At 39.0% G+C, this 23,111-nt stretch overlaps 1 protein-coding gene across 1 annotated transcript in view; it reads left to right on the top strand.

Annotated features, from left to right (window-relative positions):
• The window catches only part of TMPRSS2 (transmembrane serine protease 2), a 41,369-nt gene that overhangs the window by 2,002 nt on the left and 16,256 nt on the right, over positions 1-23,111 (top strand). Inside the window, exons 2-5 of the mRNA XM_060770307.2 lie at positions 14,047-14,097; positions 15,822-16,029; positions 17,435-17,521; positions 21,072-21,191. Coding sequence (XP_060626290.2) covers positions 14,089-14,097; positions 15,822-16,029; positions 17,435-17,521; positions 21,072-21,191 — 424 coding nt within the window. The 5' untranslated portion in view covers positions 14,047-14,088. The remainder of the gene's footprint in view (positions 1-14,046; positions 14,098-15,821; positions 16,030-17,434; positions 17,522-21,071; positions 21,192-23,111) is intronic.

The following is a 23,111-nucleotide window of genomic DNA, read 5'->3' as shown; positions in this document are numbered from 1 at the left end:
CTGGGATATAGGGGCAGTGCGGAAGGGGCCTAAGTCTGAACATATCTCGCTCTAAGAACCATTTTGGGGATCAAGATCATCTGGGGAGGCCCTGCTCTCAATCCCACCTCTTTTGCAAGAGCAATTGGTGGGGACGAGAGACAGGACCTTTTCAGTGGTGGCTCCTCGATTCTGGAACTCCCTCCCCCATGAAATAATTTCCGCACCCTCCCTCCTGGCCTTCAGAAAAAAGTAAAAACTTGGCGAAGGGACCAAGCCTTAAGCAATACAAGTATGATCAGGGATTATATGCAATAGATATGATATTTGGAATGGCCTGGACTATGATTGTTGGATTGCGTGATTTTAATTGTTTATATTGATATGTTTTTCATTCCACATTTTAATGTTAAATGATGTCATGTTTAATGATTTAATTTATAATTATGTTATTATCGTTATGATAGTTTTCTGTATGTGAGGCATTATATTTTGTCATAATTATGTTGGAAACTGCTTTGAGTCCCCCGCTGGGGTGAGAAAAGTGGTATACAAGTGAAGTACACAAATAAATAAATAGGTTTCCTTGGCTGAGCAAAGGATTAAAGCCTCGGTCTTGCCAGAGCTGTAGTCCAGCGATTAAGCTGAGACACCACCCTTTGCTTTCAAAGGAACTAGAACATCTTGTATATCCTTGTAACTCAAATGCAGGCTGACTTGTTTTGATCTGTAATCAATTTAAGGATTTTTGCCAGAACACCTGTTATTTTGTATTCTTTTCTTTTGTTTGGTTGAGTTACAGTAGTAGGACTTTAGTTTGTAATGCACTTATTCTGGAAATGGAGATAACCTAATAATACATAGGCAGTAACCAAGGTACAAACATCAACTCATAGTTAAGAAGAGGGCTGAGACAACAGGAAGTGAGAGAAATCTACCCGTGACTTGTTTTGATCTGTGATGACCTTGCTCCTGGTAATCATTTCAAAGATTTTTGCCAAAACACCAGTTATTTTGTATTCTTTTCTTTTGTTTGTTTGAGTTATTGTAGTAGGGTTTAGTTTGTAATCCACTTTTTCTGGCAATGGGGATAACCTAATGATATATAGGCAGTTCCCAAGGTACAAACATCCAACTTCCAAAAGACTCATAGTTAAGAATAGGGCTGAGGGCCCTTCCATACAGCCCTATATCCCAGAATATCAAGGTAGAAAATCCCACAGTATCTGCTTTGAACTGGGTTATCTGAGTCTACACTCAGATAATGTGGGATTTTCTGCCTTGATATTCTGGGACATAGGGCTGTGTGGAAGGGACCTCAGACAACAGGAAGTGAGAGAAATCTACCCCTTGGAAGGGAAATCCACTCCTGGAAGAGTTATCATCGGGAAAAGATGTCTCTGCTCATGCTTGCCATCCTTGTTTCCATAACAAGCCAATTTTTCAAAATCCAATAATCACAAGGACAGAAGATGAGGTGATATGTTTTGAATAGGGGCACAGATAGCAAAACAAACACCACAGTTGTGTTAACCCTTCCTTGTGCTATCCAAAGCTAATATTAAAATGCACCTGTTCCAACTTAAAAACAAATTCAACTTAAGAACAAACCTACAGAACCTATCTTGTTTGTAACTTGGGGACTGCTTGTAATAGTGTTCCTGTATCCTAGACAGTCTATTAAAAATATAGATAAAGGATAAAAGTGAGATGTGGGTTTGACCTGTATGGATATGTGCTTCTTTCCTAGTGATCTTTGCCCGTTGAAGCTACATTCAGTTTAGCTCTTGATCAATAGCACAGGCTTGTGATGAAAATTCTTTTTAAAGCATTGTCGAAGGCTTTCATGGCAGGAATCACTGGGTTGTTGTAAGTTTTAAAGCATTGTTGAGATTTTAAATATATTTTGGAATGTTCAAGCTGAAAAATGTAATACTTTTTTAACCACACATAGTTCTTTCACAAATTCAATATTTTTTAAAAGTCAATTCAATTGTTATTTGGTTTTACTAAAGTGTGAACCCTGATGTTTCTTTTTTTAATGCTTTTGGGTGGATTTTTGTATTTTTCATCAGCAAATTAACCTGCTTCAAAAATATATTAGAAGACTTTGATCCCTTTCTAACTGTTTACTCTTTACTCACTAAAGAATATTGTGCTCAGTCACATATTACAAAATTAAATATGTCAAAGGAACTTGCCAAAAAACATGTATGTCATGGAGCAAATCAGAGATTAATTTTGGGTTTAGAATGCCAAATTCCTTTTTCAAAAGCATTTTTTTTAAGTTTTCACAATCTTTAATTTTAGAAGCGATTGGTAACTTGTTATTTGGTGTCCAGTGACAGACCTCCAAGGGCCCAGGCCATCATGAGATCCTGTAAACTCAGGACCCTTCCACACAGCCATATAACCCAGAATATCAAAGCAGGAAATCCCACATTATCTGTTTTGAACTGGAATATATGGCAGTGTGGACTCAGATAACCCAGTTCAAAGCAGATATTGTGGGATTTTCTGCCTTGATATTCTGGGTTATATGGCTGTGTGGAAGGGGTCCTAAGAACAATGGATTTGTAGATCTAATCAATCCACCAATAGTTTAGTATAATCTCCCTCTTTTCCTACTGCCTTTAACTTCAACAAGCATTACACAGTCCAATAAAAGCATTCTTGGTGTCTTAGTTTTTAGATTGATTACTGGAGTTATTTGGGACACACTGATTCAGAAAACTGCATTGGATAGACCACATCAACTCAAGTTTCTTAGGTATTTTTATCATTGTTTTCTATGGGTGAGCAGATAAAAACTGGAAGATGGCATATGTTCTATAACTCAAAAACTAGCATAGGGGAAAATTGGTGTTATTTTTGACATCAGCAGGTCTAAGACAGCTAAAAACAGGGATGACATTTGAGGCACCAAAATATATAATGGCCAATGTATTATCAACTTTTCCCATTGTTTATCATGTTTGTCAAAAGTATAAGATCCTCAGTTTAGTATTTTCACTTCTGAGAGTCCAGGCCTTATTTGTTCTAGGACACATTTGCTGATCTTTTAGACAGTCTATGGTATTTGTTGGATCCAGTGTGGCAAAACAGTGTGAATGCTGGATTGGGATTCCTGAAGGAGACCAGAGTTTGACATCCCATTCAGTGATGGAAATTACTGGGTGACCTTGGATGAATCACGCAACAACAGCTATGTGGTACATTGCATGGGTCTGTTAGAATGAATTGCCTACTTGATTTAGGAAATTAAATACTTCCTTGTAGATTAGAGCTTAATTTGACTGTTCCACCTTTTTGGAGAACATAGTCTTATACATTATGTGTAGTTTATATGAGTCTCTGATTTACATAAGTGGTTGTAGTTATAGGAAGAAAACGTACTGAAGCCAAGCTGGTCTATGCATTTAAATAGGTTCAGTTTATTGTCATAGGTGGGACAAAGGTAACTGTGCTCCACTGAAAATGACGGCTTTAAAGGTGAAGGAGATTAAAATTTTGAAGTGCAAATATAGTTTTGTGTATTTGAGTACAGTATTCTATGTGACTGAAGTTAAAAGAAACATTTTAAGTAGTTTTTAGATTAGACTCTTCAATTTAATTGCTCAAGAACACATGAGGATTTTAGTGTCTTTGAATGTCTGCTTCTAATTTGTCCATACAAAAAGTAATGTTTATGTAAAGGTAAAGGTTTTTCCCTGACATTAAGTCCAGTCATGTCTGACTCTGGCGGTTGGTGCTCATCTCCATTTCTAAGCCAAAGATCCGGCGTTGTCAGTAGACACATCCAAGGTCATGCACCTGGCATGACTGTTTGGAGCACCGTTACCTTCCTGCCATAGCAGTACCTATTGATCTACTCACATTTATATGTTTTTGAACTGCTACTTTGGCAGAAGCTGGGGCTAACTGCAGGAGCTCACACCGCTCCCCAGATTTGAACCTGCGACCTTTTGGTTAGCAAGTTCAGCAGCTCAGTGGTTTAACCCACTGGACTATTTGGGGTTCCTTAGAGGTCTCAAATATATCATGAAGTTTCGCAAGGTGCACCCCACTGTTTCATTCAAAGTGAATAGGTTATGCAATTCACTATAGGAGACAGTGAGAAGAGTAATATTCCATTGAGATTTTTCTCGAGTGTTTGTTGTGGTTTTTACTGTGTGCCTTGAAGCAGTTTCTGACCTATGGTGACCCTAAGGTGACCTTATCATAGGGGTTTCTTTCCAAGATTTGGCATTTCTCTGAGGCTGAGGGAGAAAGCAACTTGTCCAGAGGTTTCCATGCCTGAACAGGGATTTGAACCCTGATCTCTAGGATAGTAGTCCCAATATTCAAACCACTGCATCATGCCAAATGGGGAGAGAATGAGCAAAAAAACCCATTTGGTGATATATTATGAGATTTTACACTACCATCTTGCTTCAAATCATTATGAAACTATTGGAGAAGATTTGGATTTTGTTGTAAATTGTGGCAAAGATAATAATAATAATAATAATAATAATAATAATAATAATAATAATAATTTATAACCCACCCCCTCTCCCCATAGGGACTAATGGCAGTTTCCAAAGCATAACAAAAATGGCAAACATTCAATGCCAAGAGCAAACAGACAACAATAAATCTGAAACTTAAACTAAACTAAACTAAATATAACTTATAAACAACAAAACTTAAACAAGGAAACTAAATAAACATAATATAACACAAAAGATCTGCATGGGACTGGGTCATTTTTCGGACTGTATGTGTGAGGTTGCTTGTTTTCACTTAATTTCTCATGAAGGTATCCAGTTTGATAAAGAAACCCTAATCTTGGATAATGAAGAATTTATGTATGTATAGAATTGCCTAACTAGTCCTCTTCTGTTTTCTCCTTTTGGAATTCTTCCTGTTATTTAAATACTGACCATCCTGTCCAAAGATATATGATAAATGTACATTGGGATAAAATTACTGGGGCTTTCCTCCTGATTTCAGAAAAGGAACCACAACTTTTTCTGGACAGGAAGTATTTTCTTTCTGACATAGTTTCTATTTCTTTAACATTTGTTTAATATGAAAAATTACACTGGATGTATCCCTTTCCTCCCTATTGCATATGTTTACATTTGAGAGCCAGTGCAGTGTAGTGGACTTCCTATTCAGCTATAGAAACTCACTGGAATCCTTGTTCAAGTTACACTCTCCAAGCATTAGAAGAAGACAAAATGAAATACTTGTTGGACTAATCTTGCCAAGAAAACCCTGTGATAAGGTTGCTGTAGGGTTTTCGGGCTGTATGGCCATGTTCCAGAAGCATTGTCTCCTAATGTTTTGCCTGCATCTATGGCAGGCATCCTCAGAGGTTGTGAAGTCTGACCTCACAACCTCTGAGGATGCCTGCCATAGATGCAGGCGAAACTTCAGAAGAGAATGCTTCTTGAACATGGCCATACAGCCCATAAAACTTACAGCAACCCAGTGATTCTGGCCATGAAATCCTTTGACAATACCCTGTGATAAGTTTGTCTTGAGTCAGAAGGAACACAACAACAAACAGGACAATGGCTACACACATTTAATCAGTTTATCTACTGCAAGATGCTTCTCAGTGATGTTAAGTTAATGATTAGTGTTCATGCTTTTATCCATTTCCAATCCACCTCACTATACTGATTACTCTCACTAACTCACTCAGGCATGTATATATTAATCTTCCAACAGAGGCTATACCATCTGCATCATATGACACAGATTGCTGTCCACAGAATATACATACATACATATAATGTTATTATAATGTTATGTGGTGCCACACAGTGTTCTAGTCCATATAACTGCATTTGATAAAATTAACTAGTCTACAAAAGCTGATTTATTTTTCTCAATTTCACAAGTTGCGACACAATCCTTTTATAGTTCTTTGTGGTATATAAATGCTGATTGTTGTGGGGCTGTAATAGTTTTTTGTTGTTGCTCCAATTGTTGTTGCTCCATTAATGTCTATACTAATCCTAAAAAAACAACAATGTGTCATGTAAGTGCCTAAATCGGTCACCGTGAGCTTTGAAAATAATTGCTGCCAACTTCAGATGGGATCCAACATTCATTTCCTAGAGATGAAAGGGCTTCTTCCATTTGTAAAAAAGACTTCTGATCTAGCAAAGGATTCCCATAGACAAAAGGGAGGAGATAATCTTTTGTAAATATAGCCACATCAGCCTATGTGAAAGTATTGCCACCAAGTTGCCTGTCACCTTATTCATGGTGATATTCATGGTGAATATCATAGTGTTTTCTCAGACAACAAATACTCAAGGGTAATTTTACCAGTTTTTTCCTCTGAAAAAGAGCATGAAGTAACTGGTATTCATTAGTGTCCTTTTGTTTTCTTTCCCTGAAATCCGTTCTGAAGTATTGCCTCCCTCCAGAAAGGCGAGGGTGATGGCACTGGGGCTATGGAGGGAGGCAGTATACTTCCCTTCCAGCCTTCAGCTACTATTACTATTTTGAGAAGAATCTCAAATTCAATTGCAAATGGAAGGAAACACTGGATTCAAACAGTTTTGAAAATTTAGGGATCATAACTGGATTGTTTAGCCAATGTATTTATTTACCATATTTATATCCTACCCTTCTCACGCAAAGGGGACTCAGAATGGCCTTACAGATAGGCAACAATTCAATGCCATGTAAAACAAACAATCAACTAAAAATAAACTGTTACATTAAAATCATAGAATTAAAATATTTTAGTAACAATATTTAAAAACCATGCAGTCCAAAATTATAATCCAGAGCCATTCCAGTTGTCAGTGGCACACATTCCATATCTGTTTCTAGCATTGCATTACTTTACTAAACAAAGGCTTGGTTCCATAGCCATGTCTTCACTTTCATCATTAGGGTTAAAATGGTTTTCTAGGTATAAGAATTTGATACAATTCTTAGGTAAAATAGTTATGAAGATCTATAAATGCTTTAAGCTGAGCACTTATATGAATAATACAAGCTAATACACACATTTGTCTGACACTGAGCATAAATTAGGATTCTTATATTGGCAGTATTTGATACTATGGGAGGTTTTTTTTCATCCTGTAATGGTCTGGCATGTGGTGTACAATTGAAACCTAATTGTGGTATTCTACACTGCTCAGAAACAATACCTGGAACATATAAAGCAGATATTATGAAAACCTGTCAGCTGGTCGTACATGTAACAAAATCTTTCATTTGAATAAGGGCCTCTTACTTTTGGACTCTCTTTCTCAGTGTATGACATCTGGTGCTTCATAAATGAATCATACCAAAGTAAACAACTGTCCCAAAGATTAGTAATTAAGGAGGAAAAACAGCAAGATCAAGTCTGAAGCTTGGACACTTTATTGCTGAATAAACATGGTTCGATTACACAGTTTATTTGGATTAGCAGAGGATGAAACATTGGTTTTTGTTTGTTCATCACTTCAGGAGCTGGGAAGCTATTCAGAAATTAATAAATAAACTGAAAGCCATGGCTAGTACTGGGAGAGAGAGAGAAAAGAAGTTTACTGAATGCTTCATTAACGGTTTTAATTTTCCCTTTTTTGGTTGAAATTCACTCAGTCTTACAAATTTGCCCTGCTACTATAACTTGTAATGATTGTTACAAGTGGGAAATGTACAAGGCAAAGGTGCTGTCAGCAAGCCTTCTTATTGATAATCTAATTTTAATCTCTGTGTGTTTGTAATGCTTTTGTGTTGATTACCATATTATTTTTTTAAAATGGTGACATTTTATTTATGTTTTAATTTTATTACTGCATTTTAAGTTAGTTTTGTATTATTGTTCACAAGCTACCTTGGGTCTCAAACTGGGAAAAAGGCAGCATTACATGCAATAAATAAATAAAGATAGGCACACTACTGAATGTTCTGATCCAGAATATTATATTCCTGAATTATAAACCATGGATACATCTTTGGTTATTTGAATAATAAGTATGAGCAAACCAAATTGTAGTTTTATAAAATACAAAAAAAAAGAACAATTTTATTTAATGGAACGGATTATGAAAATATTGACTGTATATCCTTCTGAATATCAAATATACTATTCTGAAAACATATAGGCCATTTCCTTAGAAGTTCAGCAATTTTTGTTCCACACTATTGAGATATAAGCTTTCGATATGACATAAATACTGAAGATGTCAGTTTTGCCTATAATAATTTGTATTGTTCATACCTATGTCAGTAACTCCTACTTACTCCCACTTGTTTGTTTTTGGATTCTGTCATCTTTCTGCCAGGTGGCTGGTGGCCTCAATGAATCTGTTTTGGGTTTGGTTTTGGTCTTTAAGGACCAGTGCAAGCTGTTGATCTCTGATCTCTTTCATAATTTCAGTACCTTGGATAACTGCTTTCAAATTCAGATTAAAATCCAGGATAGATTCACTTTATTAGCCTGGAACTTACTTAGTGCTAGTGGGCATAGGCCCCTGGACACTGGGCCTGGAAACTCAGTGAAGTGGTCATTGAGCCTTTTTCTGCTCATTGATTCTTCTATGCTTTCTGTCCTGCAGATAACAGTAAGAGAATTGGAGTATGCTGAGCTACACCAATTAGTCTAAATATTTTCTCTCTGCTACCAGTAAAGCGAGAGCAACTATAGATGGACCTATATCCTATTTTTGTCCCCAATCTGAATACTAGACTATAGAAAGATATTTAAATGGATTACTGATGTTGTTGCTGTGTCGGTATTAGATACATGGGCATGTTTTCTTGAATATGTAATCATTCATATAAATAGTTTTTGTTCCAAAACAAATAAACTTTTGCATGTTCTGTCAGTTATGATTAGTTTGGCAAACCATGATGCCGAGTTAAGTAGCAATTTTTACATTCAATAACAACGAAGTGATATGTATAAGAGAATATAAAAAATTGCCTTTATGGTCTAGATCAGTATTGTCTATAGTGACTGGCAGCATTTAAAAGAGGAACTTTTCTGAGCTAAACCTGAAGATGCAAGGGACTAAACCTTGAACCTTTTTCATGCAAAGTGTGCGCTCTGTCCACTGAGCATTATAGAACACACATAAAACTACCACTGTTGGTGTTAAATGGAGTGGCACAAACCAAAAAGTTGTCTTTTAGGTATCAAAGGATACCTAGAATTTCCATAGAAATACTGTACCCATAAAGTAAAATGATTTGCTTAATCCACTTCCTTAAACAAGTCCTGTTGATCTGTACTGATGATACTCTATTACAACTTTAAAAGTTGTAGCCTGAAGCTCATGTGAACGGGCACTGATACCGGAATCACCCAGCATATTGTTTCTATGAGTATGATCCAGAAAACTGTCCAATACACGAATTTAACATTCACGTGCTCTGAAAAAATTACCTGACATGAGTAACTGCTAGCAATAGGAGACTTGAATTAGTGCTACTTTGGATTTATGCTTCAGGCATGCTCTTGTGCCACTTAATCATTTCACTGTTTTGTTCCTGAAATTATGCTTGCTTGAATGTTCGACCGTAAATTCTAGTTTATATAGTTAAAACTATGAATCAGTGTGACCTAAATATCTGTTGCTTAGTCAGAAGGAAAGCAGCTGGAAGGATCTTGAGAACTTTGTGAAAATTATTCTCACTTTGAAGAAACTATGTGTGTCGTAAGCAAGGGGATTTATTGATATCTATTGATTTTCTACAGAGAAGCAAGTTTTGTGTTTGGCATTGCTTTTCTTGAGCCAACGTGGTATAGGAGCTTGACTGTTGGACTACATACCAGGGTCTGAATCCCTGCTTGACCATGGAAACCCATTAGGTCACCTTGGGGAAGTCACATTCTCAGCCTTAAGTGAAGGCAAAGGCAAACTGAACAAATTTTGTTAATTTATTAGGGTTGTCATAAGGCGGAAATTACTGGAAACAACAACATTCTTTTTTCCTCCTCCTGTAATGTTATTGAGTTCAGTGCCACTAAATCTTGAGTAAATGTTCAATTTCCAATATAAAGTAGAACCCTACCCAATCAGCATTTATTTATCTCTATATAATATACTTACTTAATTACTTAGGCAATTCCTCATTGTCAGAGTATGATGACCTTCCAAGTGTAGCATCTTGGTGGTGGGTCCTTAGGTGACTGGGGAGCCCTATTCTTGACCTGCTTGTTCTCCTGCAGTGAGGGCATCTGTTTCCAGGTGGAAGGTGGTCCCGGTCAGGATTGGCTTGACGTGACTTCCTCTTGGCATGTTTCACCCTTTTGCCCTCCATTCATGCCTCTTAGAATTCCGCAGCATTGCTGGTCACAGCTGACATTCAATTAAAGCGCTCAAGGGCCAGGGCTTCCCAATTCTCAGTGTCTATGCTATAGTTTTCAAGGTTAACTTTAAGCCCACCTTTAAATTTCTTTTCCTGTCCACCAACATTCCATTTTCTGTTCTTGAGTTGGGAATATAGTAACTGCTTTGGGAGATGATGATCGGGCATTCAGACATTCAACCAGCAGAGTTGATGGCGGAGGACCATCACTTCAGTGCTAGTGGTCTTTGCTTCTTTCAGCACACTGACATTTGTCCACCTGTCTTCCCAAGAGATCTGTAGGATTTTTTGGAGGCAAGGCTGATGGAATCATTCCAGGAGTTGAGTGTGACATCTGTAGACAGTCCGTGTTCTGCAGGTATATAGCAGGGTTGGCAGGACAATAGTTTTTATAAACAACTATTTTCATATCCCTATGGATGTCTCAATCCTCAAACACTCTCTGCTTCATTTGGAAAAATGCTACACTCCCAGAGCTCAGGCAGTGTTGTATTTCAGTGTCAATGTTGACTTTTGTGGAGAGGTAGCTGCCAAGGTAGCAGAAATATAATATATTTATATGTACATAGCATACATTTATATTATCAGGAATAGAGATTATGAAGACCATTAAAATTTCTGCTGTACACTTTTGAAAGTCATACCTGGACATCTTTTTTAAAAATTATTTCATAATTGAATGCTTTTTTTTCGTAAGCAGCATGAGCTAGAATAGCAATGGGCAATGTGCAGTTCTCCAGATATTGTGGGACTTAAATTCTTTTGAGAATTGTAGTGAAAAGCTACAAAGTTCCTAGGAGCATGCCTTTTAAAGAAATGAAGGGTAAGATTCCAAGTTCTGAACTTTAATTTCTAATACCATGTTTTCCCCCCCATTTCCTGAGACAGATGTAGAAAGGACACAGCACTGACTGTACAACTGGTTTTCTTTAAGTATAATTATGGATATTTTTTTCAGGTGGGAGGCATAAAGTAGAAATACAAATTGGACACTTAACCACAGCCAGTCCTTGAAACTCCCATACTCTAGTTCTTGAAGTATGCTCTGTACTGTATTGCTATTTTAATGGAAATTGCTAATCCTTTGAAGGAATATCTGATAACCTTTAAAATAAGTATACTAGTTGTGATATTTTCCAACTTCTGGTTTTTATATAGCCAAAACAGCACAGTTCCAGCCAAGAGGGTATCAGTAGCATTGGATGAATCTTAAGATTTACCAACTTTCTTTTTTAAGAAAAGGGGAAAAACCCCATTCCCCCAATAAGTTCACTAAGGAGTAACTGTGCTCGGTGGTCACAGAACATGTCATGCCTTGGGGTGGAAATTGGGAAAGGAAAATAGAATGAAACATCCATTCAGAAATGGAATGAACAGGTATAGCTGGCTGGAGCATTGAACGGGGTCGCTCCGCAATGAAGTATTTTTGTTGCATGTCCTAACTGCTAAACATAGAATTTCATTTATTTTATAATGTTTTAAGTTTCTTCCCCTATGAGCAGCTTTTGATTACCATTATCAGTTCACAAAAAATAGTCAGTTTGCCATGGCAGCTAAATTAGTTTCTGTTCCTGCTTTTCAGTGTAGGCAGCATTGTTTGATTTGACTGCAGTCTACCACAAGTTTTGTATGCTTAATGCCTTCACAGTCCCATGCTGGCTTTTGAAAATGACCATTTTAACAACATTTCTTTCCCTTTTGTTAAATATAAAGATAAACCCAAGAGTACTAATTCTGAAAAGAAAAGAAATGTGTTCAAGTGTTGTTTAGTGTTAATGATATAATAGTTTTGGAAACCTGACACTACAGTTCCAATCTAGAGGTAGGAAGACATTCATGTCTCTTTATTATTATTGTGTGATTACTTCATTACTATTGTGTTTTGATTGTTTGAAAGTTATATGTGTAATATGAGACTTTTATGTTTGTTTAAGACTGAAAATCATACACACAAACATAAGAAAGCAACTGGTATTTAGGGCAAACATATTATGTCTACATCATTGGATCAAGTTTCAACATAAAGGAGAAAACAAGTTTTGTGAGATTTTACCAGCCCAGGTGTTGGTATTTCACTCATTTGGGAAAATAGAATTATAGTGGTAAATAAAAACTCCAAATGGCAGAAAATAGATGCTGAGTAAATTCCATTGTATATTCTGTGAGAGGGAAACGGATGTCACTTGCCACTGTTGTTTATGATATTTTGATTCCAAGGAGTGCATTATGCTTCTGTAAGGTCAGACAAAAAGTTGACCATAAGGACAGTTGTAAGCGTTTTTGGTGGTTCCCCCCCTCCCCCCCCCCCAAAAAAAAGCTAAATCTGTGAGCATAGTGTCAATGGTTACCCTTTGCTGTGCATGTGGGAACTTACAGAGAAGCAAAGGGACAGCAAGAGTACAGCTCTGTGAGTTTTGGGTGCTCAAGGCGATGCCTCTGAATTGATGCCTCTTTGGGGTCCTGCCCTCCAATGCCTCCTTCTCAGTGACATTCAAGGTGGGGCAAACACTGCCCGTCTCCCATAAGATGGTTCTGCCTTCTGCTTTGTGACAAGGAAATGCAAAAAATAGGGGGGGGGGGGGGGGTTGGTTTGAATTTCTTCACAACTTTATAATTCTTCCTCATGTGACCTCGGCTTACTCTGAAAAGATGGGTGTATGCTCTCTTGTCTAATTTTATGATGTTTAAGAAATCTGGATAGTTTAAGTTGTTTCCTGGATCATTGAGATAACTCCCCATGCCTTCTCCATGCATGTAACCAACTTTTGTATACTATTGAGAAATATTGGAAACATTCGTTTTTTAGACTATAGCTACTTCCTCCCCAAATCTCGTAATCGTTTAGACATTCTGCAAATTGTAGACCAAAAAAAGTCACATTTTGAAATTCATTTGATTTGTCATCATTTATCATCATCTTATCATCATGGAGCCCCTGGTGGTACAGCGGGTTAAACCGCAGAGCCACTGAGCTTGCTGACCAAAAGCTCAGAGGTTTGAATCTGGGGAGCAGAATGAGCTCCTGCTGTTAGCCCCAGCTTCTGCCAACCTAGCAGTTCGAAAACATGCAAATGTGAGTAGATTTATAGGTACCACTTCAGTGGGAAGGTAACACATTCCACGTAGTCATGTTGGCCACATGACCTTGAAGACGTCTACAGACAACACTAGTTCTCCAGCTTAGAAATGGAGATGAGCACCCCCCACCCCAGAGTTGGACACGACTAGACTGAATGTCAAGTCAAATGTCAAAACCTTTACCCTTTACCATCAAGTTGACTTCAATTTATGATGACCCTGTCCTGCTCAATTTTGTAAACTCAGGGCCATGCCTTTCTAAATATTCGATGGATACCTTATCAAGATTTTCATAGCTTTACGTTATTTTAACTCTTGGTGACTTATAAGCTGCAAACACATTTCATTGTTGTTGAATTTTTCATTTTATGCTTTGATGTAAGTTGCTCTGAGCTGCTTATTATAGGACAGTGTACAGACATCATAAACAATTGAAAATCCAGTATCAGAATATCCTTAGCTCCAGTGAAATGCAAGCCACTCATACTTGGGAATTTTAAAGACATCTTTTATTTATATATGAGATGGTAAGTTCCAGTGTATTGCTCTTAAGTCATAAAAATTGAGTTTTGTGCTTTAATGCAATAAGTATTCAATTGAAATAAAAACCTGAAATGTGTGAATTGTTCTTTAAATTATATAAATAAAGCATGTTTTGTATATTTCTAGATCTACTACAGACAAGTTGAAGGTATATTGCATAAAATCAAAATGAATTCGGTAAGTTAACCTTTTAATGAATATGTTTCAAATTTCTGCTTATTAAAATTGAATGTTCTGCCTATGTCTTTCAGTTATAAAAGTAAGATCAAAAGGGCAATCACCATGAAAAATAAGCAGAAAACAAAAAAGGAAATCCTGAAGGGATATGTATCATGACCCAAAGCTGTGTCAGCATTGAGAGGAGTTCTTTTCATTATAATGAATATTAGAATTTAGAAAGCACTTAGTAAATTTTAGTGCTACATAAGCAAAAATCTAAGGAAGAGATTTAATACCAGGTTTAGCTTTCCCTAACCTAGTACTCTCCAGAGTTGCTGGATGGCAGGGCCGTAGCCAGAAAAAAAATTCGGGAAGGGTTGAAAATTTCGAGGAGGGTTGAAAATTTCCCCGGGGTGTGTGTGTGTGTGTGTGTGTGTGTGTTAGGGTCACGCTGAAGCAAAAAGCACAGCAGAGGGCAGAGCAGCCTTTAATAGCCTGCAGCTCTGCCCCTGTCAACCACCTCCACCAAGTCTGGCCTCCTTAATGAGAGCATTCAACCCCTCCCCCCCCCAAACTTGGTTGCTTCGCTACATCGGCTATTGCTGCAAGTAATGACAGTGTGAGTAAATTGTCAATATTTGCTTGAGATAGTGCTTGCCGTTCTGGAAGGACTCTTAACTTTTTGCGTCTCATAGACTTAACATGGGGATTTGGTTAACCAGTTAAATAAACCAGGTTTTTTTTAACCTGAAAAATTTTGGGGTGGGGGGTGGGGTTTGAACCCCTAACCCCCCCTCCCCCCCCGGCTACAGGCCTGCTGGATGGCAACTCATACATTTCTATTTCATAGGCTTTGGATGATCAAACCTCACAAGGTATAATTTTATTCTTTATCAAAACATATTTCAATTTGATGTCACTCCTAAATAAGGTCCAGATCATGAAGAGATCATCATTGCTGTGTTTGGAAGGCAGGGTGAGATGTATCCTAAGTGATGGACCTATTTCTAAGTGGTCCCAATTGGGGGAGCCATTCTATTGATCCGGTTGACTCAGGGACAACTTTAGTTCTCTGGGGAAAGGTCACAGGTACTTAGGCCAGGACATGCAAGATCTATTCTTCTCCTGCCACATTTCCTATATATATTAATTATAAGTCTAAAAAAAACCTGGCTTATCCACAGGTCAGTGTAAGCACTGTATCTTAACACACACACACAGTACTGGCCTCCTTCTCTGAGTAGAGGATGAAAGATGAGAGTTTAGACCAGAGATCCTCAAACATTTTAAGTGGGGGGGCGGTGGTTCACGGTTCCTCAGTCCTTTGGGGGACGAACTATAGTTTGAAAAAAAAAGATTCCTATAAACTTCACATATCTTATCTATAATAAAAAAATTATGAAAGACAAAATAATAATTTAAATGGAGAACAATTTTCACCAACATAAACTTGTCCATCTTTCAGTGGGAAGTGTGGGCCTACTTTTGGATGATGAAATAGTCAAGTTAGGATTGTTGTTGTGTGACTTCAAGTAATTTCAGACTTAAGGTAAACCTAAGTCTAAAGTTTAGGGCAAGGGCCAGGTAATGACCTTGGAGGGCTGAATCTGGCCCACGGGCCTTGGTTTGAGGACTCCTGGTTTAGAACATCCTGAGAACTGGTGCCTGTGTTGTTTTCTTGAGATAGTTTCACAATTTTGTAATAATACCTCTTCACATTATTTTCATATGTTTGTTTTTAGAGGCCACCACCATATTATGAAAACTATGCCTATCAGCCAGAAAACATTGCTCCTCCAAGGCATGCCGGTGATTACATGTATCCACCTTACCCGTCTCCATATTATCCTTCATCAGTGCCACATTATATTCCAAGGGTTTCCACTAATCATTCAACTCCAGTGCCAACAGTAGTACAGCCAAAGATTACACCTGCAAATTGCATGCCAAGTAAGCTACGTTTCCAATTGTTTAAAATCAAGAATAAAATTAAAATAAGGAATGCTTTTAAAAAGATGTACTCATGCTGTCATTCAATCAATTAAAAAGCCGCCTGCAGTTATTCAGATGTGACCCTATATTTCAATTTGTACCTAGACAAAAGATTGTTTAAGATGAGGGATTAATACTCTCTAGCTGTCGTTTAGGACCTCATCACATGAGCTGAGGGAAAATGGGGGAAAGCGTGGAACAGTAGAGGGAACTGTCTTACTCTGTTCTCTCCTGTTAAGATCTGCCTTCTGCCATCCCACGTCCTTTCCTCATAGAGGTCTGTCTTTCCCCCGCTTTGTGCCATTTGGAGTGAGGCAACACCTGACTCCTCAAAAGGCACTCTAGGCTCCACTTCTGTACACTCTGGGCTCCGAGTCCCACCAGAAGTTTCCTTGCATCATGTAATGGGCTCCATGGGACTCTTGTTTTGGTGGTGTAGAACAAAGAGCAAGAAGACTATGTCTAATATGGTCATTACTTTTCTCCCCTAATGAGGGTGGGGGATTGTGTGAGTGGTGCTTCCTAGAGGATGTTAGCAGGGCATACCATGCAGCATATCACAGAAGAAAACTGAGGTGCTTATGGGTGGACAATATCTGAGTGTGGGCAGTATAGCAGAAGTTATTAACAGGGAAAAACACACATGTTAGGAGAGGCTGCAGCAGTTTACTTTTGCCCAGGTCTACTAGGAAGGACAAGATTTTGGCCTCTCTTTTCTGCTAATTTATGGAGTGCCAACTACTTTTGACCTTTGACTTATATTTCAAAGCACCACAAAATACTTGGGACTGTCCCTGTGAAGTCAGGACAGCTGGAGGGTCTTCCTTTAAAGACCATTTTGCATGTGAGATGTTTAACTGAAGGATTTTAAAGAAGTATCCAAAGGTTTGACTGTCCAAACTTAAAAACATGGTTGTGAAGGCTTTTATCATGCCCTTGCTTGTTTGGCCTATAGAGAGCCAAGATTGTGACTATCACTCTGCTGTTCCAGAGCAGACAAAGCTGGAGGAGATATTCCCAGTTCAACCTCTGTATTTGTCAGTTTGCCCTCTGACACCTCTAGATGTTATACCAATCAGCAAATGATACTCAAAATTTTCCTTACAACCTTGGAGCTGAGTAGAGATAATGATTTCTGGTAAAGTTAATAGGCACCTCCAAGAGAAGCCTGGGGCCCTTTAATATGTTACCAGGGAAGATGCCTTGGCATGGCTACTGTGAGATGCAAAATATGAAATCCTGTCTTTTAAGATGTGATCAGTAATTAAATTTTATTGTCCATGGCAGTTCCGCAATAGGCATTTCCTAGTCTGACAAGACTTTATGAGCAATATATCTAGATATTTTCTATTTATTATTACAGAAGCCAGGAAAGCTGTGTGTCTCTTTCTCGCAATTTTAATACTACTAATAGGAGCTGCAATTGCTGCTGTTCTCATCTGGCATTTTGGTAAGCATTCATCTGTATCCTCAAGAAACTGAGTTTGAGGATATTCCCCCTTATTTGCTTTCCAAAACCCAAGTAGCATTTCCTCCCTTTTTTGGTAACTGTGGTGTTCTTAAATTATTTTCTGCTTTAATGTGGTCAAATCTTTAGTATCAGATGCCATAGCTTTGACCTCTCTTTAATGGATTTTTGGGTGTGATTCTAGTGGTAACACAATAGTAATTTGCAAGAAATATTTTTACTTTATTGGAGATCTATTTATGGTGTTCATTGACAAAATGTGCTTTGTGTACCATCTAGAAGCAAATCCACTAAAGGCCTTTTCACATTGCATAGTTATTAGGCCTGTGCGGTTTCGTTCGTTAATTCGTTAAACATTCGTTAATTTTTGCATATACGAAATGATAACAAAACATATTTCCAAACCCGGAAGGGTTTTTAAATATCGAAACGGCACCCCCCACAGTTTTAACGAGCTTTCGCTCGTTTCGTAAATGGGGTGGGCAGGGGCGAAGGGGCGGCGCGAGCGCGCACCCAGTGAGCCAAGCCCCGCGCCTGCCTGTTGGGCGCGAGCGCGGCTCCCGATTGGCCGGCCCGCGCGCGCTCGCCCTTAGGCTGAGGCCCTCTTTGGCAGGAGCTTCCCCCTCAGCGGCAGCAGCTTCCCCCTCGCCCCTTTGGTGCTCCGTGCTCCTTCTTTCCCAGGCTGGGCGCGGCGGCAGCTTCCCCCTCGCCCTTCTGCTGCTCTGTGGCTAAAAGTTTCCTTCCTCCCCGGGCTGGGCTCCCAAGCCTGGCGCCCAGCTTGGGGAAGAAGGAGGACGGAGGAGCAAAGGGGCGAGGGGGAAGCTGCCGCCGCTGAGGCCCCCTTCGCCAGTAGCCTCCTCCTCGCCCTCAGCGGCAGCAGGCTTGGGAGCCCAGCCCCGGGAAGGAAGGGAATTTTTAGCCACGGAGCAGCAGAAGGGCGAGGAGGAGGCTGCTGGCGAAGAGGGCCTCAGCGGCGGCAGCTTCCCCCTCGCCCTTCTGCTGCTCCGTGGCTAAAAGTTTCCTTCCTCCCCGGGCTGGGCTCCCAACCCTGGCGCCCAGCTTGGGGAAGAAGGAGGACGGAGGAGCAAAGGGGCGAGGGGGAAGCTGCCGCCGCTGAGGCCCCCTTCGCCAGTAGCCTCCTCCTCGCCCTCAGCGGCAGCAGGCTTGGGAGCATTTCCAGAGGGCATTTCCATTTTAAAATATTTTTTAAATATTATTTTAATATTATTCTTAAAAAATACAAAAAATATTCTAAAAATTCGTTAATATTTACAAAATTTTCGTAAATACCGAACTTTTTTTTTTGGAAAATTTTGTAATTATTTTAAATATCGAAACAAAAAAACACCCCAATTACAAATCGATTTTAGAAACAAATTTTTTCTTGATCAAACAGGCCTAATAGTTATGGTACTATGATTCTACTTTAGCAGAATCCTATTGAATCATGGGGTTTTTAGGTTGTTGTGTTGTGTACCTTTAGGTCATTTTGAATTTATGGCAAAACTAAAGCAGAAACTTCCCAACCAGAGAGCAAAGGCATCTCATCAGACTACATATCTCATGATTTTAATAGAGTACAGCCATGGCGGTTAAAGGGTAATTCTAACTCCATAAACTGTGCTGTGTGAAAAGACCACAGGTGTCCTCTTACATCTTCATGCTATCTGAGAATGATGCATGCTTGCTTGATAGTGTGACCTGGCTATGGGTAAGCTGCACAGAGGCTGTGAGATGCTCGAAATAGTTAAAAAGTATTCACTTAAGGAAGTAAGCATTTACATAGCATTAAAGTAATAAATAAAAGTTTAGTACATACCATCAAAGCATGAAAATAGAAAATCAGGTCACAGACATTGATTTCATTAAAAAATCTAAAGTGGCATGGTACAATGGCTTGAATGTTGGTCTGCGACCAGGCCTTGAATCCTTGCTCAGCCATGAAAATCCATTGGGTGACCTTTGACAAGTAGCACTCTTTCAAGGCAAAGGCAGAAGCCTTCTGAACAAAGAAAGCCGGGTGATAGGGTAACTTTAGGCTCGCCATAAATGACTGGAGGGCACACAATAACAAGAAAATGCATACATCCCTTACATATTCTAAAAGGCATTCTGTTGCTTTCATGTGTTAAGACTAAAGAATGAAACACCTCTCTCAGGACAAAAGGTGTGAAACAGCAGGAAGCCATTACACATGAAATCTCCTAGCCTGGGGCAATGTTTAGTTTAACAGCAATTTCTTAGGCAAAGAAACCCTTTGAACCCCTTGGCTCTGCCTTTGAGGAAGATGGAGTAACATTTTGGGGTATGGGCTAAATACTGTTCTTTACTGGCCAGCAATAGACCCATCAATCAAGAATGACTGTTTAAAGACGAAATTGACTTCTCACATTGATAATTTTAATCACATCAGTTATCACACTTGGGGAATTGAATAGGTAAAGGTAAAGGTTTTCCCCTGACATTTAATCCAGTCGTGTCCAACTCTGGGGTGTGGTGTTCATCTCCATTTCTAAGCCGAAGAGCCGATGTTGTCCGTAGACACCTCCAAGGCCATGTGGCTGGCATGACTGCATGGAGCGCTGTTACCTTCCCGCCAGAGTGGTACCTATTGATCTAATCACATTTGCATGTTTTCGAACTGCTAGGTTGGCAGAAGCTGGGGCTGACAGCGGAAGCTCATGTCGCTCTCCAGATTCGAACCTGTGACCTTTCGGTCAACAAGTTCAGCAGCTCAGCGCTTTAACCCACTGTGCCACCAGGGGCTCCTTGGGGAATTGAATACTCCATCAATATGTAGGAAAATAAAGGACAACTTAATAATAATAATAATAATAATAATAATAATAATAATAATAACCTGCCCTTTCTCCCTGAAGGGACTCAGTGCGGCATACAAAGACAAAAACAAAATAGAAATAAACAGCAGTAAAAAAACAATTAAAACAAGCAATTAAAAATTCACATACAAAGAAAAACCTGGTGACTGTGTTTCATAAATTATGCTATATTATACAGGATGATATTGTGCCTTTTCTAAATATAAAGGTCAGGGGTTTTTTTTCATGTCAGGAGTGACTTGAGAAACTGCAAGTCGCTTCTGGTGTGAGAGTATTTGCTGTCTGCAAGGACATTGCCCAGGGGATGCCCGGATGTTTTACCATCCTGTGGGAGGTTTCTCTCGTGTCCCCACATGAGAAGCTGGAGCTGTCAGACAGGAGCTCACCCCGTTCCCTGGATTCAAACTGCCAACCTTTTGGTCAGCAGTCCTACAGGCACATGGGTTTAACCCATTGAGCCACCGAGGCTCATAAATGTCAGTGATCATTATATCCTATTAAGTACACTCATGTTTTGTTGTACAAAGGATAGTACTGGAAAACTTAATGAATTTTAAGTCAATATATGATGTCAATGAAGATAAAATATTGAACACGGTTTTGGTTTTGAATGTGTATTTCCACGTTTTGCTTGTTTTGTAGCTTTGTTTGGAAACCTCCTTGGGTTTCTAAATGTGTTTATCTTTTTGCAGTGACAGACAGCTGTTTTGGCTCCAAGATAAAATGTGGTACAACAGGAATGTGTGTGGCACCATCTCAGTGGTGTGATGGAATACGTGATTGCCCTAATAATGAAGATGAAACCCGTTGTGGTAAATATACACCATCAATTTTATTTGTATCTAAAATTAGTTATCTGCATGGTGTCAAATTAAACTGTGGAAGGCCACTACACTAATCTGAATAGTTTAAAAAGGATGATTGGTCAGATTCCTGGAAAACATTAGACATGAGAGAGATATAAACCCTCCAAGACTAGAAGTAGTATGGCTTTGTGTCTTGCTTGCTGGGGAGTGCGGTATGTGAGTGTGTGCCTGCATTGTTGTACTCAGCCGTTATTACATCTTTATGGAAATCCCATTTGTCTCTGACGAACAGTCAAACAATGAGATAAATTAATCATTGTCCTTTGGTCAACACTGAACAACAACAATGAGCCCCTTAGATTAGGCTGTGCTGGAAATTTTTGTTGAAGTAGAAAGCAGCACCTGATTTTGAAGTCTTTCTTTGATTCAATGAATGTCAATTTAGTGCTAACCTAACCCGTTTTGCAGACTCTCATTAAAGGTGAAAGAAAATCTGCACACAATCCTCTTAAGTTAGAAGATACCAGAGTTGGTTAATCCAGGATTCCATTTTTTATTATGAACTAGAATTTGGATCAGGATACCTTATTTGGAACATTTTAGTGATTTTATCAAGTAGTTTCTTACCTGACTCCTTGATAATAAAGTCTGAGAAGGTATCTTTTAACATACATGATCCTTACATCTTCTGAGCTTGTAGGCTTCCTAAAGTACCTTATGAAATAACTTTCCAGAAAGAGCAGGTAATAAAGTTTTAGCAATTGCATTCATTTAAATAAAGAGCTAGTATGTGGGGATGTTATATTATGAATCTTGAGATCAGGGTGTGAATCGCTGTCCAGCCATTGAAACCTGCCAGGTGACCTTGAGCAAATCACACACTCTCAGCCCTGTGATTGGTTCACTTTAGGGCAGTGGTTCTCAATCTGTGGGTCCCCAGCTGGTAAACTGGGTGGGATTTCTGGGAATTGTAGGCCAAAACACCTGGGAGCCCACAGGTTGAGAACAACTGCTTTAGTCACCATAACTCAGAAACAATTTGAAGGCACACAACAACAGTTAACCATCTTTGCTTTGTGGATGGACAAGTTTCTGTTCATTTTGTTTTCAAACAGTCTAGAGAGACTGTAGGTCTTTTTTCCTGGTTTCTATCTGTAAATTATTTGCCTTAAAATAACTTATCTCTACATGAAGATATGCATCCATAGAAAGTTCCTTCTGATGCAAATACTACTGTCTTTACTATTCTACTGTTTTCTTACTTATTTTCTGGCAGCACTTGTCTTCTTTGGACATGAAAGAAGATGAATGTTTCAGAAACTTCTTTATTTGAGCTTCCCTCCAAAAGCTAGGAAGTGCTAGAGGATGATCGGCAAATTGTTGTCCTGCAAGGAGAACAGGCTTTATGGGTGGAACAGGTGACTTATTATAGATGCACACACATGTGTTGTATAGATTAGCCCCTGTTGTTGTTGTTTGCTCTGTCATTTCCAACACTTTGTGCCTTCATGGACGAGCCCACGCCAGAGCTCCCAGTTGGCCGTCACCACCCCCAGTTCCTTCAAGGTCAAGCCAGTCACTTCAAGAATAACATCCATCCATCTTGCCCTCAATAAGCCCCTCTTCCTTTTTCCTTCCATTTTCCCCAGTATCATTATCTTTCCCTAGCTTTCCTGTCTTCTCATTAAGTGGCCAAAGTACTTCATCTTTGCCTCTAATATCCTTCTCTCCAATGAGTAGTTGGGCTTTATTTCCTGGAGTATGGACTGGTTTGATCTTCTTGCGGTCCAAGGCACTCTCAGAATTTTCCTCCAATACCACAGTTCAATAGCCTCTATCTTCCTTCACTCCACCTTTTTTATGGTCTGGCTCTCACATCCATAGGTTACTACAGGGAATACTTTAACTATGCGGATCTTTGTAGCC

This window comes from Anolis sagrei, chromosome 3 (genome assembly GCF_037176765.1).
Source record: "Anolis sagrei isolate rAnoSag1 chromosome 3, rAnoSag1.mat, whole genome shotgun sequence".
In the NCBI taxonomy this organism is placed as follows: domain Eukaryota; kingdom Metazoa; phylum Chordata; class Lepidosauria; order Squamata; family Dactyloidae; genus Anolis; species Anolis sagrei.
Note: the sequence above shows the minus strand (reverse complement) of the source record. Positions and strands in the feature narration are given on the sequence as shown.